Source organism: Nesoenas mayeri (assembly GCF_963082525.1).
Source record: "Nesoenas mayeri genome assembly, chromosome: 2".
Taxonomy (NCBI): domain Eukaryota; kingdom Metazoa; phylum Chordata; class Aves; order Columbiformes; family Columbidae; genus Nesoenas; species Nesoenas mayeri.
Genome location: NC_137543.1, coordinates 34,861,780 through 34,881,143, shown reverse-complemented (window position 1 = coordinate 34,881,143; position 19,364 = coordinate 34,861,780). Strand labels below are relative to the sequence as shown.

At 38.0% G+C, this 19,364-nt stretch overlaps 1 protein-coding gene across 1 annotated transcript in view; it reads left to right on the top strand.

Annotated features, from left to right (window-relative positions):
* KCNB2 (potassium voltage-gated channel subfamily B member 2) overlaps positions 1–7,505 on the top strand; it is a gene marked incomplete at its 5' end in the record, with an annotated part of 176,075 nt that extends 168,570 nt beyond the window's left edge. The window contains one exon of the mRNA XM_080339344.1: positions 5,006–7,505. Within this exon, the coding sequence (XP_080195470.1) occupies positions 5,006–7,168 (2,163 nt within the window). The 3' untranslated portion in view covers positions 7,169–7,505. The remainder of the gene's footprint in view (positions 1–5,005) is intronic.
* Positions 7,506–19,364: the final 11,859 nt, after the last annotated feature.

The window sequence follows — 19,364 nt, the reverse complement described above, 5'->3', positions numbered from 1 at the left end:
GTCAGTGTGGCCTCAGATTCAAAGTAACAGACCCTAAGTCTGCCAGACTGTTCATGGTGGGAGCTGTGACACACTGGGACACGTTTTGAGTGCAGAATTGCCAGCAGGCAGGTGTGAGCTGAATACAGTCCTCTCTGCAGAGCAGCACAATGTAGAATGCTGAGCCAGAAGGAAGAGGTGATGCTTGTAACTGGGAAGTCCCAGGAACCCAGTAGTGGGACACAATGAAGAGACCAGGGACAGAGATGCTGTCTCATGACCTTCTGCAACGTCTAGCAAGGAACAGCAGTGGCAGCTGCTGAAGGCAGTGCTATGGTGCTGTACTGATACATGCTACTAGCAGCTAGTACAATATCCATGTACTTATTCAGTTTGTACAAATGTAAGAATGTGTTTTTCCTTTGCACTGCTGAAGGGAAGTGTAAGGGGCCCTTCTTCTCAATATTTCCAGACTGATGTCCTGACTGTCCTTGAAAGTGCTTATGTGATAATGCTTATGGTTGGAAGGCAGCTCAATTTGTAGTGTTGTCTTTGCTGCTCCAATGAGCATCTCATTTTGATATTCTCAGGTGTTCAGAATACAACACAGATAGGTTTAGTCAGAGGTACAAGACAGTGCTCCTATTGAGCAAAACTTTTTGTTCCATTGTGAACTCAGTATCACAGTCTGCAGACTGTTGCCAGTAAAGGATGCTGCTGGTGTAAACTGATTTTCATAAACTTCCTGTCAAGCCTACAAATATGTCCTCCACTTTCATGGGCTTGCTCGCTCAGAGAGATGAAAACCTCCACAATCTGACATTCTGCTTCTGCCAGCATGGCTCTAAGTGGGTGAATGGCCCGGGGGCAAGCTGGGAGCTCTGTGCTATGGGCTAAGGACACTTCCATGCAAGATACAGCTGCTGGCTACCACACTTGGTAGCTCTCAGGTTTCTCCGAAGAATCTAGGCCAACCTTAGCCATCTATCTGCCCAAAACTAGATCTAGACACCTCTTTCCCAAGAGCAGATGCTTCTGAGAATATATAGCTTAGTGCCCAAGAAACTTGATACAGTTCTCCAGAAACTGCTATCAGAAGTCTTTCAAAAGCTAAGTGATGAATATTTGTCTGAGTCTTTTTCTACAGCCAGAGCACTTTATTTGAAGATAAAATCATATATTTAAATGCAGAAAGAGAAGAATATGTAACAGTGTGATATACTTCAGTGCTTGTGAAGGCAAGTAGTGAGACTATATTTCTGTCTGTTACTGAAATGGTCCAGATCCTACCCTGAAACAAAAACTTCATTGCTAATAGAGCTTTACCTGATTACCTATATTAATCAAATATACTGCACTGGCTGTCAGATATGGCTCAACTGAACTTGCCCTGAGCAGCTATGTGAGCCTGATGTATACTTTTGCTCTGTTTCATATAACAATAACACTGGCTACGTCAGAAGCCTTTTCACAATGTCAGTTATTGCAGAAACGCAAGGAGCAATCTGAAGTCTATTCCATTACACCATTATTTTCTGCCTTAGTTTGTATGCTTATTCTATGCAGAAATCCTCAAAGTGCTGGCAGTAATGAATTATGAGATGGGTGCACAGGAAAAAAAGCCACGTTTTAGTGGCAGTTGAATACTGGCAAACCACTACATTTTCAGGAGATTGCTACCAGTCCTTACCCCCACAAAAATCAGAAACAACACTACCTGGAGCAGCCTATTAAGACTGCATTGTTAAGGAATGTTTTATTATTCATTGCATCAGCAGCAGATTCATATGTCTCATATCCAGCCTATAAAGAAGCAATTTAAATATACCCATTCTTTTAGAAACATTTTGCAATTTATAAGGAAATATTTTTAATGTTTAATGAGAGCTGGATTTTTATGTGTTTTTGTAGAACCATAGTTAAATGACATAAACTGCCAGCATCTCTCATTTAAAGAGAATATTGTTCATATTCTGAAATGCAGATTAAAACTAGTATGTCAAGAATTATATAGCTTAACTGTGGTCATAGATTTATTACCTGGAGTATGCAATATTTTCAAAGCATTTCAGTCCAGAATACAGTTCCAGAAACATGTCCAGAACACTGGATTGTTTTCTGGGAAAGATTCAGCTTCTGTATCAGCTTAGCTGACCGAGCAGGTTGCTACAGGCCTTTCTTATAAACTCACTTCTTCTGTTAGTATGAGCTACATCTGTTCTATGAGGATTTACCAGGATAACACTGTCTGCAAAGTGTTCTTTATGTAGACTCAGAATAGGGAATCCTTTTTTTTTCTTCTTCTTTTTCTCATAGTTGCTATTCTTCTTACTAGTGATCCCCTGCCATTCTTTGCCTAATGAGTTGTAAAATCTTATCAATTGCAATAATTAAATCATACTGTGTGTGGAATGATGCACAACTTTAATTACACAACAAAGCCCCAGACAAATAAAGGCTTGGGATTCTTACACTAGAAGAAAGCAAAAAACCTTCCTTTGCTGTAAATAATTTTTTTTCACCAATAACAGACTCATGCTTATAGACAATACACTAAAAAATCCAGGCCTGCTATCCTGTATATGTTATTGAAATAGCTAGCAGAGTTAAGGTTTGCATGTTACCAGCATATGAATGAATGACTGGAATGAACAGATGGTTGTTGTCAAGAAAACACCCTGGGTAGCAACTCTGAATGGGGAAGTTTTGTGTTCAAGACTCTTTCCTAGCATCTTTTGTATGCTGGTGAACATTTAGGCATAAAATAAATTCCCCATGACAGACTAAAACACCATTGATTCCTAATCAAAGCTGCTTTGGTGACATGCAGATACATACGTTCTCATTATTTTCCTTTTTAAGAAAACTCATGTCAAGTAATCATGTCCTTGTATTATACAGCTTTTTCCTATGCTATTATTTCCTTTCCAATGCCTGTCCCAATGAGGAAGCCATCAGTTCGACAGAAACTGCAAGCTCAACAATTCAGATACGTGCCATGTTTATTCGTTATTCACATTTTCAAAGTATAATTATGTTCTTGAGCATGTAAGAGAACTCAAGCAGGCACTAGTTATTTCATGGTAATGTCAGTGAAATGGAGAAGCTAATATATCTTATTTAAGCTTCAAACTTTTTCACAGTGAAATCTCATACAGGCAACTTTCACAATTTGAAAGGTGGTTATTTCTCTCCGATAGTGTTGCCTTTTGTTTGCCTCTGTCCTAGCTACGGAACGTCACAAATTTCATTAAGCAGCCCTGCCTAGGTATGCAGTATTATTGCCTTCATTCTTTACTAAGACTGGCTTCTTTTGCTGTTGTTTTAAAGGGATGTACAGCCCTCCTAAATGAGGTAGATAAACTAGAGTATGTTTACTGGGTGGGCTGTTTGAAAAATGAAGATAGGTGCTCCACAACTCAGTTGGCAGGAGAAATGAATGGATTTTATTCCTCCAATAAATATGGCTAAAAAAAAGGCAGAAAAGCAGAAGCGGCACTGGTAGGGAGAGAGGGAGAGATACAAATCTGTTTGGAATACTTCAAAATATGAAAGACGCTACCTGTTCTGTACCATTATTAGCTGAAAAAGGCCAAAGATAGCACATAAGTACCAGATTATGCCAAATAGGGACCCTCATACCATGAGCAATTTCAGGTTGTGTTTAGAGAGCTGAATGGGCGCTTGGTAACCCAGAGCTGGAACAGGCTCACTGCTATTTTTCTCAAAGCTAGCGTGAGGTGGCCTTTCCATTTCTGGAGCTGTATTGCCACTGTGACCAGTCTCTCCCCAGTTACTCCTCACACCTGCATTCTGCTTGGCTGTATTTCACTCTTCTTCGGTGTTAGAGCAATTTTGTCAGACTTAGCAAGTCCTTGGAAGAACACCAAACACCACCAAATGGATTTAACAGTACAATTTCTGAGAAATGAGAGCAAATGCTTTTATGAATGAGCTTAAACTGATCGTTCAAACAAAAAACAATTTTAAAATATTTCTAATAGAAACCTGGATTTGCTTAGGATTCCTAACCAAAACAATTTTTTTTTCCCAAGTAAAGTGTTTTAATAATTTTTGCATCACTTCAACACTACACATGCTATCTGAAAGCTGCCCATATTCCTTCAAGTATGAATAACTAAACTTTGTAGGAAAATCATTAGCTTCTCTAATTCATTCATTTCTTTTCTCATAATATTGATTCTGTAAATGAGAATAACCAAGCTATTCCAAGCAAAATGAAAGGCTGTGAGGTATGGAGGTGCCTGAACTTTATCAAATTGAACTGCAAAATATTTCAGAAAACCTATCTCCTGAGACACAAATTGAAACGCTATTTCTAGGAAGCATTCCTCTACTTGCACATTTTAATCATGATGAGAAACTGGGTTCATCTTCATACTAGTGCTTACTTTTCAACATCTTGCTCTCTCAACTGAATTCAGGGCCAGTTCTTGTCACACCTGAAATTTATCTAGACATTACAGTTCGGCAAGACTAGTCTCCTGAACGATGTTTCTTGTTTGTTCTTCTTAATTTTGACTTTCGTCTCATAATTTAGGAAGGTGTGCACTACGTAGTACTAAATTGAGAGCTCACACATGGTATTTCCCAGACACTTCCCCACACTGTGTGAAGTTTTACATAATTACACTTAATGCAGGAAACTAATAATGTTCTGCACATTAGCAGGAACTTTATATTCTTCACTTGGCAACTTGCAATAATTTATAGCACCTCCCATTGTAATTTAAACATGGCAAGACCAGTCATGGCTTGCTTTCTGAAATGAATTGGTTTACTGCAGGCAGTGAAACCATCAGGTTTTGACCAGTCTAAAATGCTTCTAATGTTTTCTCTCTGTGCAGAAATCCAAACATTAAAATCAAATAATGAATGCAGAGGCCAAAACAGCTTCCACCATTCTGAATTTATTTGACTCATGCGCATTTGAAAGGATTTGAGCAGGCCCTGACAAATACACCTGTATCAGTCTAACCAAAACATTGTTTATTTTGTTTTACAGATTTTGGCCATTGTGTCCATTCTGTTCATCGTACTGTCCACTATTGCTTTGTCTCTTAACACGCTGCCAGAGCTTCAAGAAATAGATGAATTTGGGCAGCCAAATGACAACCCTCAGCTAGCACACGTTGAAGCTGTGTGTATTGCTTGGTTTACCATGGAGTACCTTTTGCGTTTTCTGTCCTCACCAAATAAGTGGAAGTTCTTCAAAGGCCCGTTAAATGTCATTGACTTACTGGCTATCTTGCCGTACTATGTCACCATTTTCCTCACGGAGTCCAATAAAAGTGTCCTGCAGTTCCAAAACGTCAGACGTGTGGTTCAGATATTTCGTATTATGAGGATCCTAAGGATTCTTAAGCTCGCCAGACATTCAACAGGCCTTCAGTCTTTAGGTTTTACGCTGAGGCGAAGTTACAATGAATTAGGCTTGTTAATATTATTTTTAGCCATGGGAATAATGATATTTTCGAGTCTTGTATTCTTTGCTGAAAAGGATGAGGATGCTACAAAATTTACCAGTATCCCTGCATCGTTCTGGTGGGCAACAATCACTATGACTACTGTAGGATATGGTGACATTTATCCTAAGACATTATTAGGTAAAATAGTTGGAGGACTTTGTTGTATCGCTGGAGTGCTGGTCATAGCCCTGCCCATACCAATTATTGTGAACAATTTCTCAGAGTTTTATAAGGAGCAGAAAAGACAGGAGAAGGCAATTAAAAGGAGAGAAGCACTTGAGCGAGCTAAAAGAAATGGCAGTATTGTCTCCATGAACCTGAAAGATGCCTTTGCTCGCAGCATGGAAATGATAGATGTAGCAGTAGATTCAGGTAAGCCTGGAGAAGTAGACAATCCAAAGGAGACACCTGATGACAACCACCTGTCCCCAAGCCGGTGGAAGTGGGCCAGAAGGACAATGTCTGAAACAAGCTCAAACAAGTCTTATGAGAACAAATATCAAGAAGTTAGTCAACAGGACTCCCACGAGCAATTAAACAACGCCGCAGCATCCTCCAGCCCACAGCACCTCAGTGCCCAAAAACTGGAGATGTTGTATAATGAAATTACTAAAACTCAGTCTCAGCCTAATCTTAATGCTGGTTACCAAGACCAGTCAGCAAAGCCACCTGTCTATGAAGAAGAAATAGAAATGGAAGAAGTTTCAGGTCAGAGAGATCTGTTGCCGACTGGACCTGTGGACATCATAACAGACATGAGAAGCACATCCAGTATTGACAGTTTTGCCAGTTGTGCGACCGACTTCACGGAAACGGAGAGGTCTCCCCTTTCTCTGTTTCCTGGTTCTCACTTGCAAATGAGATTTCCAGCTGATGCTGTTAACCTGGAAGGCAACCAAAGAGTAAGGAGTTCTCAATTTATATCATTCACAAAAGACACAATGTTTTCTCCAACCGATGTCACCTTTGACTATAATCCAATCGACAGAGCTGTTATCAGCGACAGCAGTGGATCCCAAACTGGTTTGCATGGTCATTTGCATTTAGACACTGCCACGGAAAGCCCCAAAAGTTCCCTGAAAGGCAGCAACCCATTAAAATCTAGATCCCTTAAAGTTAATTTTAAAGACAATAGAGCTGGTGCTCCACCAACTCCACCGAGCACTGCGAGGCCACTGCCAGTGATGGCAGGAGCAGACTTCACCCAGGCCACCCCTCAGCACATCAGCACCATTCTCCTAGAAGAAAATTCACCCCAAGGTGAACGACCTTTACTTGGTGCTGACGCATCAGCACTTTGTCAGGGACCTGTTAAAAAATCATCCCCTCTCTTTCCCAGACAAAAGGTTTTCACTTTCCCTTCAAAAGAGAGGAGGAGCTTCACTGAAATAGACACGGGAGAAGAAGAAGAGTTTATGGAGTTACGTGGTATAAAACACGAAAAGCAACAGGATATCAAGACAAACTGCTGTGGCGATAAACACCGTGATGGCAACCATTTAACAGAGGAGCCACAGGTCAGCTCTTCACCCAAAAGCATGAGCCACAACTGTACCCAAGACATTTACCATGCTGGGGGTGAGGTAAAGAAAGACAGTAACCAAGAAGGTCACAAAATGGAAAACCATTTATTTGCCCCAGAAATTCACTCAAGTCCAGGAGAAACTGGTTACTGTCCCACACGCGAAACTAGCATGTGACTAGTTACAAAAGCAATAAAAATAACTTTTCTTAAAACACAGTTAGCAATGCCTATGAACTAAAACATGGAAAGCCTCAAAAAAAAGTGCATAAAATGTTATTTTTGCATGGCATGAAGAGTCATTTAGTTTAAATACTGTTTAATTAAAAAAAAAAAAAAGACTGCTTTTTGTAACAAACTGAAAAAAAAAAAAGAAAAAATTACTCAAGAACAGTGAATAAAATAAAGCAAGCTCCGTTAGGAGCCAGTGTTCTGCAACATCTGACATTTTTGATCCTTTCACTAATGATTGTAGACAGATTTTGAACTCTTTTAACTTGTTTTGTTTTCTTGGTTACAACGAATTTTAGAATTTGCACATGAAAGGATGAAATGTCAATGCATGCATTCATAAAGATGTGAAACAAGGTGCTTTGAGCTTGCAAAATGCATATATTTGTAAATAGTTTGGGGTTGGGGGGAAAGCTACTGTTAACAAGGATTTATGGAAAAAGCATTTCCTGGGACACAGGTACTTCCTTCACAGCGTGCTGCCTGGAGGTTTTGTACAGACTTATGTTGCAAAATTGCAACTTCTACTTAAAGCATCTCATGTATCTTGCTTTCTGTTTAAAAGCTCATGAGTATATCTGTTAATTAAGGACTAGAGTATTTTAGTTTATCTGTGCTGTAAATCACAATTATTTTTTTTTATTTCCATAACTTTAGTTATTGCATTTGTCGGTTTAATCAATGATCCTGTAAGGAAAAGTAAAGATTTAATGACCAGAACTTGCAGCATTTGATATTTTTATAGAAAACTGCCAACATTTCATAACTAAGAAAAAAAAAATTCCATTTTAAAATGAAAAAAATTGAGTTATTTCTATGGCAATAAATAGTGCCAAACGGCTATACAGACATATCCAAAACTTCTCAATCTCTTTAATTTGGTATTTAAGTAAAAAAAAAATCCACATTCTTTTTTTCCTTTGATTTAACAATAGTTGCTTCTACATGATCTTCGAGCTCTCTTTCCCTTTTCTTTACATGCAGTGCCCACACTTCGATACTGGCAATGTTCTTGAAGCCATTGTGGTGCAAGGACATAAGAGACCAGCTGTGTAGGGGGCAGCAGTACCTTGTATTATCACAAATCATGTAGCTGGAAAAAGCAGGCTTCACGTACATGTGACTTGCCCCAGGTCTTCCATGCCCTGAAGCTTGTCTGTGCTTTTCAGTTCAGTCATTTGGACTGACAGAAGGTATCACCTGACTCACCAGCTTTGCCTCAACCCATATGCCCATGGCTGTTCCAAACGCAGAGTATAGGCTTTCCCCTATGCTTAAATAAAGGGAAATGTCAATCCTGTCAAAGCATCTTTGGTTTCTCTGACATTCTCCAGCTTTGTAAAAGAAAGATGCTGAACTATAGCCTCCTTTACGAAGTACTCATCTAACCACTATCTGAAAAAAGCTATTAATTTTTTATCCAGCACCAATAGCTTCCTGTGCTATAATACAAAAAAAAGCCTATAGATCGCTTTAATTCTTTAAATCATAAAAAATTTATTAAATTCATCATCCTAATCATAAGCAAAAGTATGCTGCTACACAGGCATGTCCTATAAAATGTTATTTTTGTACATTTTTTTTAGGAAAACAGAATACAGGTCTGTTTTTGGTGTCCTCTGTTTTTCTGCTGAGATTGGATACTCCCTTACAATAGTTTTGTAAGAGCATCAGTCCAGCCTCACAGAAGACAACCAGAGGGTCCAGCAGTTCCAAGTGTGAGGAGGTGTTCAGAAATTCCGACATCGGTTCCCTGCTGCTCCTGGGGCTGGTTGCCGGAGTTGGGGCCTCACACATCCTCATGCACAGGAAGGAGCAAATCCTTCTTCCAGATCAGCGTTGTTGCAAAGACACTGAGACAGCAAGAATGGAAGCCTTAAAAGCACTTTAGATCAACCAACATGTGGTTTGTAACAGCAGGCTTCTACTTCGTGTAGTGCACCTAGGTTAATTTTTACTTATGTGTCATTTTCTGTCACTTAAATAAGTAAAAGTCAGCACCTAATGCATTTAATGTCAAAAAGCAAGCATTTTTGTTGCAAGGTGGCCTTCTGCTTGAAATGGCTGGGCTGATGCCACAGACCTCATTCAGGCCTGGCCCATGGAAAAGAGGCAAGTTTGAAAAGCCCCAAAATATGGATTCTGGTGACTAAGCCAAACAATGAGCCCAGCATAATCCTTTGGTTTAAGCTAAAAAACAAACAAAGAAACAAAAGAATGTTCTCTATCTTTCCATAAGTTTTCTAATTTTCTTAACAAGATAATGTTGAGGTGTCTTTTCAGTCATTTGAAAAACTGGGAATATAATGTTATTTTTTCTGAACAATGTCTGGTCATTAATTCTCAAAATAATTTTTTTTTTTTTGTCCTTTGTTGCAGTTCATTGCAACTTCTTGCTGCATTCAGTTTTACCGATTTCTATGGCATTCTGCTTAAAATGTTTCAATCATGTTGTGTCTCAGTGTTCCAAAACTTAGCTCTTGAGTATTTTATAGTCATTAATCTTCTATATTTATTTTTATTTTTTTCTTCCTAGATATTTTCAATGACTAAAACTAAATGCCAGTCAATTTTTATATGCCTAAGGTGTTGGTCTGTATTTTCTATGTGCAGTTTTAGGAAATCACATGGGCCTGTTCGATCTGCCTTTACATCCTAGTGAACTAAGAAGACCAAACTAAGTCCAAATGGGATCTGATCCCATGCTCTGGATCCACAGAAAAATCCCATTCAAGATAATGACATTGTTCTGGCAAGACTGAGATCTGTGTTGTGTTCTTACCATGTGCTTTTACGCCCAGGTGACCCTTATGCTTTGGAAAAGCTCCCTCAGATCTGTGCCACTCAGTAGAAAAGGAGGAGTCCAGCCATGGGGAACGTATGGCAGGAGCAGAGATTTGATTCCTTAAGCTCTCCTGAGCTAAACTTTATGCAAACCTGATTCTGCCCTATTAAAATCACTAACAAGTCAACAGTGGTAAAATCAAAGCCTCAATCCTTACGCAGATTAATTTCCCCTGAAACCAATGGGAATCTGATGGAAAAAGGGACTGACTGAGATACAAATGAGGATGGCAAGAGTCTCTCTCTCTCTTGATTAAAATCAACAGGAGCTTTAACTATATAAATCAAATGAGAAGACTAGGCCCTTATTGACTGCCATATTTTAAATGTTTTCAGAGAAGCACATTTATTTTGAAATTTTACAGGCAAAGGAAATGCAATTCTCTTTATTAACAGATGTATTTTTTTTAAATCTTGGAAGCAAAAGCATCAAGCTTTAGAAGTGCTTTTGGTATAATTTCATTATATACTTTTGACTATGCTGAATATTATTTCCAGAAGCACAGGCTGAGACATCCATTTTTTCCAGTCTTGACTGCATACATGGGATCCACTCCCGAACACCGAGCTCAGGTATAACTCCTGATCAACGTATTTACTTGAGCAGTTGCAGGACTGGCCCAAGCTTTCATTACAGTGCAGCAGGTGTAAGAAGTGCAGTCCATGATCACTTCATTCATCATGAATTGCTGTGTAGCAAATTATGCAAAATTACCTGAGTATATTTTTCTGGTTTTCCAAAACTTTGAAGCCATTTCAGACTTATTACCCATTCACCAGAGTAAGGGGAAGGTTGGTTTTGAGTTCTGGAGACAAGTCTTCAACAGCTGCAGAATTTCAAAACAACTTAAGGAATCTTAATATTAAATTACTCCCCTGTGCATCTGAAAGGGGTCTGACTCTTTGTATCACTGGAAAATGAAGATTGTTCAGGGAGATAGCTTTGCAATCAGTCTATTTTTTATATTTTACACTAACTGCAGAATCTTGAATCAAAGTTTTAATACATTTTCAATGATGGAACCAAATGTACACATTTAAAAGATGTTCACAGAGTAATCAGAACAATTTTTGAGTAGATAGTCACAGTCATACAAATCTAGGGTGAGGGGAATAATATATCGCACAAACTGCAAAGGAAGTTCATGAAGGAAAGCTGTTTACCGGGGAAGCATATAACGTAATGAATGTAACATGGTACAGGAAGTCATTGCACTACAGAATTTATATAAAATACACTTTTTAAAATAAAAACACAAAAGGCCTTTTAATGCTTCATTGTATAGAACGTAGTAGCCTCTGTGCTAATGCAGCAATCTAATGCACTGTGTCCTCACATCAAAATTGGTCTCAAATTCAAACATTAGTGACGTCAGAGAGGTGATGTCTGATCTAACACTAGAGCAACTGACTTGAAGAGCTTTATAGCACAAGACCACACAACCAAAAGTGTGTACAAGAAGTTGTATTTTTGCCTGTAACATACATAAATCAAAATGATATTTGGCTTCTTGAGCCTTTTCCTTACAGGTAACACCAGGCAATATATTTTTATTCCCTGAAAAACAACCAGTTCTTTTGAAAGTTAATCTCTTCCCCAACAGGTAGATGGAGCTTCTGTTTCCTTAGGTCTATTTGAAATGAGGTTTTCCTTCAAATTATTTAATTAACTTCTTCAACCTCATATCTAAACCGCAGTCTAGTACAAAAGCCAGTTGTCTTTTTCAAGCTCTACTGCAAATACAGTCAGCCTAGTAAAAATGTCCAGGGCCTACCTGACTGGTTTTTTTCATTCATATATTGTTTGAATCATTTGGAGTTTCACATTATGATCATGAAAAAAATATTTTAAAAGGAAAAAAAGCAAGAAATATGGGTTTTTTCAAAGTAGACAGCATAGATCAAGCAAGAAACAGCAAAGGGGGGAAGAAAGACAGAAAACAAGGCATGTTTTAATATACTATATAAACAAGAGATACAGTAAAACATATATAAAATAGTCCTTGCTCACACTTAATGAGGTAAAAAAAAAAAAAGCCAATAGCAAATTATTTAATTGCAGTCCTACTCCATTTCAATTTTTATCCTAGAACCAACAGGTTTCTACTGAGATTTTTAGTAATGTTCTTAACAACTTGCGAGCTACATGAACATCTGATCTGTAATAATTTTTCAGAAGACCTTCCTGAAAAAGAAGATACTGTGTGTTCTTACCTTTGTCTATCTTTGGATCTCTTCCCATTGCCTTCCAAACATCAACCTTCTCTTCTTCTTGGGAGCAATTAGAAGGCAACCCACCAAACGAGTTGATGTGTCTTGTTTATCAGGAAAGCATTTTGGTGGTCTGGTGGAAATGGCCATTTGAACAAAAGAGCAAGAACTGAGTGTCATTTCCTTCCATTACTGTTGCAGCCATAGCATCTCACAGCTTCATGTTTTCTAGTTTTCTAATGGTCCGACTGCCTCCAGTGTCTCCCTCAAGCTGCAATGTTTCAGTGCATTTGTTTAGTGGTTTTGCAAGAGCTTTTGTAAAAGCAGTTGACTGCTAAATGCTATTAAGAGAGCCATAGGTGGAAGTGTGAATATTTATCTCTTGTCCAATATGTTTTACTCTTTAGTGGTACTCCGTTTAAACTCCAGCTGAAATGCTTTCACATTCTAAAACAGATCAGGTGTTGTGGGAGCCAGATCCTTCACAGCTACACTATTGGTTTCCTTTATGAAGAAAGGTTGAGTGACCAGCAGGCAGAGACAAAACTGTTTTCATCATCTGATGGTTTTTTGTTCAGTAATCACACACCATGTGACATCTGCAGGTGGAGTAATGTACTCATCTTCATATTAGTTCTGTTGCAGGTTTAGATAATATTTTTATAAGGGTGGTGTTATGATATTTAAGAAGTATTGCCCTTTAGTGCAATGGAGCTTTCTTTCAGAACAGCAGCGATACCTTATAGTCCTATATTCTTACTGATTGCTATTTAATTTTGTTTTATGACATGTAACACAGATCCAGATGGAACCCATTGTAGAACAAAGAAGGAGCACACAGGTATTATTGCTCTCTTAAATTAAAAGTAGCTGAAGAACCTGCTATTAGCTAACATTTAATTCAAAAAGGTAAGATTATCCTAATTACATGCATGAACCAAACAGAAAGGTGACATGTCATTACCTTACACATTGACTGTGGTCCTGTGGTTAATGTAAACCCTGACTCTAAGAGCAGTCCAGGTGATTAATTTCATTAGGGTAATTTTTTACCTCAAGTAAGCATTTAAATAATTTTTTAACATGAGCAGGAGTAATGTATACTTCTAAACTGGGAAGTCTGTGGCTATGTTTACACTGGCATTATGGTGGAAATCAGGAGAGCTCTCTTGACGTGAATCTCTCAGCTATCTCAGCTTCTCATGCTTCGGTTCACATCACGGACCAATCCTGGACCATGTGAACTGGATTACTTTTCAATGGAGCTGAACCAGAAAACTTGTTCTGTGAGGGCACCTCCTGCGCTGCAACCAGTACGAAGCACTTGGGTCTTGATACCAGACTAGATCTAGTCGCAAATAGTACCCCTGATATAAATGGGGTAAATTGTCAGCGCAAACTGTTTCCCTCAACAGATTTGCTTCTATTGTGTTGCACTACTTGCTAATGTAGACATAGACTATCTCTACCACGGTTGTTACCTACAGTCCATGTAGTCTTGGCTAAATCCCTTAGTCAAACAAATTTTGCTCTTGTCATCAGTGATATTGCATAAAAAGAGCAATATATAGCCAAAGATGAAATTGTCCCCAGTATATTCTCCACCTTAACCCAAGTGGAATCACCTAAACAATAAATTCTTTATAACCCTTGGATAGTTGCGGTTTGCAGTTCGGACCACACTTTTAAACACTGCATATTTCCATAGTAAATTTACTCTAAAGTTGGTGTTACATTTGATTAAGGCAGTACAGACAGCACTAGATTGACTCTCACTCCAAAATCATTAAATCGGCAGAATGATTATACTGACTGCAAGTAGCCCTATTTCACTTAACAGTAACTCTTCATTTATACTGGCATGAATAAAAGCAAATGGCTCTGCAAATGGCTGAGCCGTGATGCAGGACCAGAAGCCCAGCCTGCAAATTTTGTGCCAGTCCATCGTGTCTAGGTATCTTTCTATTGGGATCATCAGCTGAAATTTATTTAAATTGGGGGGCTAGTAGGGTTTTGATAGCGTGCTTAGTTGCTCTGATGTCTAGGACGTATCTTATTAAAGGTAATACAAGAAACAAAAAGCCTATTCCTTTTTTAATGATTTCAAGGTGAAGGACGTATGTCTTCTACTGCTATTTTTGCTCTAAGTTTTGCTCAGATAGCATCTCTCAGTGGAAGTTCAGAATACAAAACATTTATGCCTGTTCTTGAAGTCCTTAAGCAGAACGCCAATGGGAATTCTGCCTGTATAAAACTGAAGAATGGAGCAATATATTATAGCTTTAGGCAAGAGGAACAGTTTGTAACACATATTACAAAGTGAAGAAGAAAAGAGAAAAAGCACTGTTGGGGATAATCAGGGGTACTTCTGCTAAGATGCAGATTTCTGGGTTTATACCTCTAAATTTTCAAAGAGTTATGCAGAGTTTTACCTATATAACTCTTTCAAAAGTCAAAGGAGCCATGCTGATAAGCTGAAATATGAATGGATTAGTGTACAAAGAACCTGAAAGTCGAATACATAGCCTATTGCTTTAAGATCACTGTAAATATCAACTAAAAATGTGTACTAATTCATGTTTATAAGTTATTACTGTGTTAGTTTCATGGATACAGTAGCATGACAGTTATTAGTTTTATTGAGTTTAATGAACTTTACTTTGTATTCCTCTGTGAATGCTCTGAATGCTGCAAACAAAAAAAAAAGCACAACAGTATTTTTTCAAGTTCTCTTGGCGCGATAGCAGTGTCTTCACTATTGTTCAATTTTACAGAATTAGCAAATTTTCATCACAAATTGCTATATTAACAACATACCTTTCTTTAAAAGAACTGTCACTAGGAGATAAAAGCGTATGTGATAAGTCTTGTCTAATCTCATTCATCTGCCTTTACAAAATGCCCCAGACATTTTGTGGGAGAATATGCTGCTTTTGCTTCATGCGCTGTTTGTATCTGGGGCTGGGGCAAGGGAATAGTAGGGCATTTTGCAATGGTAATTGCATCAAACATGCTTTTTTTCATTATTAGTGTATTTGTTAGGAACATCTTGCTTTAATTTCTTTTTGTAGATAAGACTGTTTGATAGTAGCTTTATTTTTTCACATAACCATCTGATTCCATTAGACTAATAACTTCTCACATTTAGTGGTATTTGTATCAATGTTTCCATATCATCTGCATTTTAACTTCATAAAAAAGGAAATGTGATTATTATTTTGTCATACTAGCTTTTGCTGATCAACTAAATATTTCTGCACCAATCTACATATTAATATGCATGTTGTAGTCTGTACAATTGTTCAGCATCAAAATATCTGTTTAATTTATGTCAAATGTCTGTAAAATAAATGCATTGTTCTCCATTTCAGTCTGATAGAATAAGCAGGATAGTAAATAAATGTGTAAATGAATCATCTGTGTCTCATTTCAGTTCTCTGCATGAAACCACTTTACATTGAACATTGCATATACACCAAAGCAGTAATCCATAGTGTCTTTAGATTTCATTACTTGACAATATTATACAGGGATCTCTGGCAGACAATGTGTACAGAAATAACTCATTTGGCTATGCAAATAAAGTCAGAATCCATTATTTTTTACAAAAAATGAAATACAGTGCTTCTAAGCCTTTTTATTTTCCTCTCTGTTCAGCATTACTGCTAATTACTGCTCACACTGTCATAGATACAAGACCTCAAATGGCTTCACAAGGGTGAGTAAACATTATTGCCTGCACAACGGAAAGCAGAAGCCTGGAAAGATTTAGCAGCCTTTTTTGGATAGTCAAGCCAAGGAAACTCGGCCTAATATTCAGAGGTGCTAGATAAAAAACAATTTCTTGTTCATATTACTAGTAAACAACCTAGCTTGGACCCCAACACCTTTTTGCCTAAAGTGGACCAATTATTTTATAGCCCAAAAACTGTGACAGAAAATAGAAGTTGTACTGGGAATTTTCCTCTTCAAGATGTGTCATGGAAATAACTGGGGTTTTTTACAGGTAAAGTTTTGCTTCAAATGCAACTACAACAGACCATCTTTACCATTCAGAAAATAAGGAATATTATTTACTCATTTTCAAAACAGAAAGCTATTTTTAATTTTCTATATCTGAATGCTGTTACAATGAAATAAAAATGGAGGACGAAACTTGGCCCTTTGGTGAGCTTGCTGATTATAGTTATTATGAGAGAGCTCAGAGGCATGCTTTAGCTTCACAGCCCCATTGTAGCTATACTTACCTCAAGACACAGTTCACTGCACTGCAGAACTTCACCCTTTTAGCTTTTAATGTAAGGGTTCCCTCCCTGAATGTGAAGCCCTATTCATAAATCTAAATTTGTTCCATCTTCCTGTTCTACCTCAAACACATTCCAAATCTCCTCTTTCTTTAAAAACAAAACCCATGTTCTTTTTATTGCTTCTCCTAGTCTCTTCTTCTTGCCATTGATCTGGATAATTGCATTTGAAATAAAGAATTTTGAGTTTTATATATTATTCAATAACCAAGCAGCCTGCAGCCCACACATCTCTCCATGGTACCCAAAGGTAACTCCACAACTGGAGTTCCAAGTGACATTCCAGCTGCCCCATGGTTCCACCCTGCAGCAAGACCTGGGCCTTGTGTAAGTCCCATGACCCTCCAAATTATGGCAGCATAGAAAGGAGACTAAGCCACACAGGAGAAACAAAGGGGGAGCATTTTCCAGTAATCACTTGAGTCTCGACAGTCAAAGGACAAGGATACACCACTGCAGTTCAGACACAGATTAAAATGTCTTTGATCATGTGTGATATTAGGAGATCTTTCTATTTGAGGTATTTCATCTTCTCCCATCTTCTCCCTCTATTCTTTCTTGTGGAGCTCATTTAAAAAAAAATATCCAGCACCCCAGCATCTCATGCCAACTCCATAACAGCCTAGGAAAGGAATGGTCTTGATGCTAGCAAGAAAATACAGAAAATCTGCACAAGTTTGTTGGTGCAATCTGACCTGTGGCTAAACACAAATACAGCTAGAAAGCAGGCAAACTATTTTATGCAAAGCTGCAAATGTGATATGTGGCTGGGACTATGTCCTAAATAACAAAAATATTCTTGATAGACCAGGAACAGAGCAAGTCACAGAGATCATAGTGACAAAGTACGGAGATGCCACTAGGTTAGCATAAAGGTACCCCTCTCTAATCTACTCAGAGGAAAACTTCAAGCATTTCTAATACAACTATTAGGAAAGAAAAAAAAAACCAACTAAATATTCAGGATATCATTATGTTAAACCTTAATTTACTGTATAGGCTTAAAACATGTTTCTGCTGACTCTTTGAAAGCAATTTTTCATTGAGTCTAGAAAAAACTAAATCACAAGCTCAGTAAAATTCGTTCAGACCATTTTTTGATCACTAGAGATCCATGTCCATTCTTCTATCTTAAAGAAAGTTAAAAATCAGGGCGGGGGGAAATAAGACTATATTGCATTATGTAGCAGGTTGGGTTTTTAAAGGTTTCAAAGTACCTCACAGACTACAGGCCTCAATTGCCTGCACAGGCAAATGGTGATAGTGTCTACAAAAAAATTCCTTCTTTATCTTTGGTGACAGCAAGTCACTTTCCAGGCCCTGATCTTCTGAAAAAAAAAAAAAAAAAAAAAAAAGGAGTTTGCATATTTAACTCTCTAACCTGTAGCTTTCTTCAAATGAAATATCAACTTTTAATGGATATATTCATGATCAGATGTTAACAGAGCTGATTCATTTTTAGCCTGTCACCCTGTAAACTTTCCCCCAATAAAATAACTCAAATTACCTTTCCAACAGCACTTTTAGTACTTACAAGTTTTCATCCAAGTACTGAAATACCAGCAGACTTAATCTATGGTCACAACAGAATCCACAACTGAAATTACTTTCATAAATACGCACTGAATTTTCAAATCGGTTTCATGTAAGTAAGTGGCTGCCTTTCAGTATTTCAGCACTATTTCCTCCTCAGGAAATAATACCAGGATTGCAAAATGTAGTATTACTTTCTCTTCATCAGTTCATGATGGAAACACTAATCAAAACCATAACTGCATCTTGCAAGAAACACAGAGGTGGTGACCCATATTTTTGTTCTGCACTAGAACAAAAAATGGGAACTTTGGCACTGTCACTGAAAGCCCACAGACCAGGCATCAATTAATTATTGATGAATGCCCTTCCTTGATTAATGCCCTTCCTTCCAGGGCTTCCCTGCCTGTTGGCTGGGGTTGGAAGGGACTGAGGCTGTTCTTTTGTCGTCATGGATTTCCTAAGGAGACATGGCCCTCACTTGGGTCCTGTCACAGGAAATCTGCAACACGATGCCTCAGCCAGCAGGAAGCATAGCCTGACCTCCAGCACAGACCTGGCATTTGGGCATTTTCCAGGGCTTGCTTTTAAAACCAGAGTGAATTCTACTCAGTCCTCACAAAGCCGCCGCCTGTGATCGACCTCAGCCTCAGCCCTGATCGACCTGAGATCCAATCATAATGACTCAGTATCTATGAAAACTAGAGCTGCCTTATCCACACCAGAACCTTTTATATTTTGTCATTATGTGTTAATAAAATCTAATATTGAACAATGCACTATGAGCCAATGAAGACTGAGAACCTGCTTTAATGGAAGTTTTGAGTACTTAAACGATTCAAAGTTGAACTCTACATTTACAAAACTCTTTCTTTTCAGCACTTTGGGAAAAAGTACTGCACAGACAAGCCTTCATATTCCCCATGAAAATATAGAATAAATGCATTATTGGCTCATGGCAACTAATTTATCTAAGGACTTTTCACTGTTTAGATACCCAAAGTTTAGATACCCACTGTTTAGATACCAAAGATAGAGCGAAAAATAGACACTATTGATCAGATGATGAGAAAAACAATCTGCAGTTTTGTTAGCCAACACTATCAGAGGGAACAAGAATTTACTCAAAGCAGCTAACTTGGTTTAAAACTACAAACTGACTTTGTCTTAATGAGGATTTTATCTGGTATTAGTTGCTACAGGTGAACTAAGTTGTAGTTAAATGGATATTTTCTTCTCCTTAATGAAGAT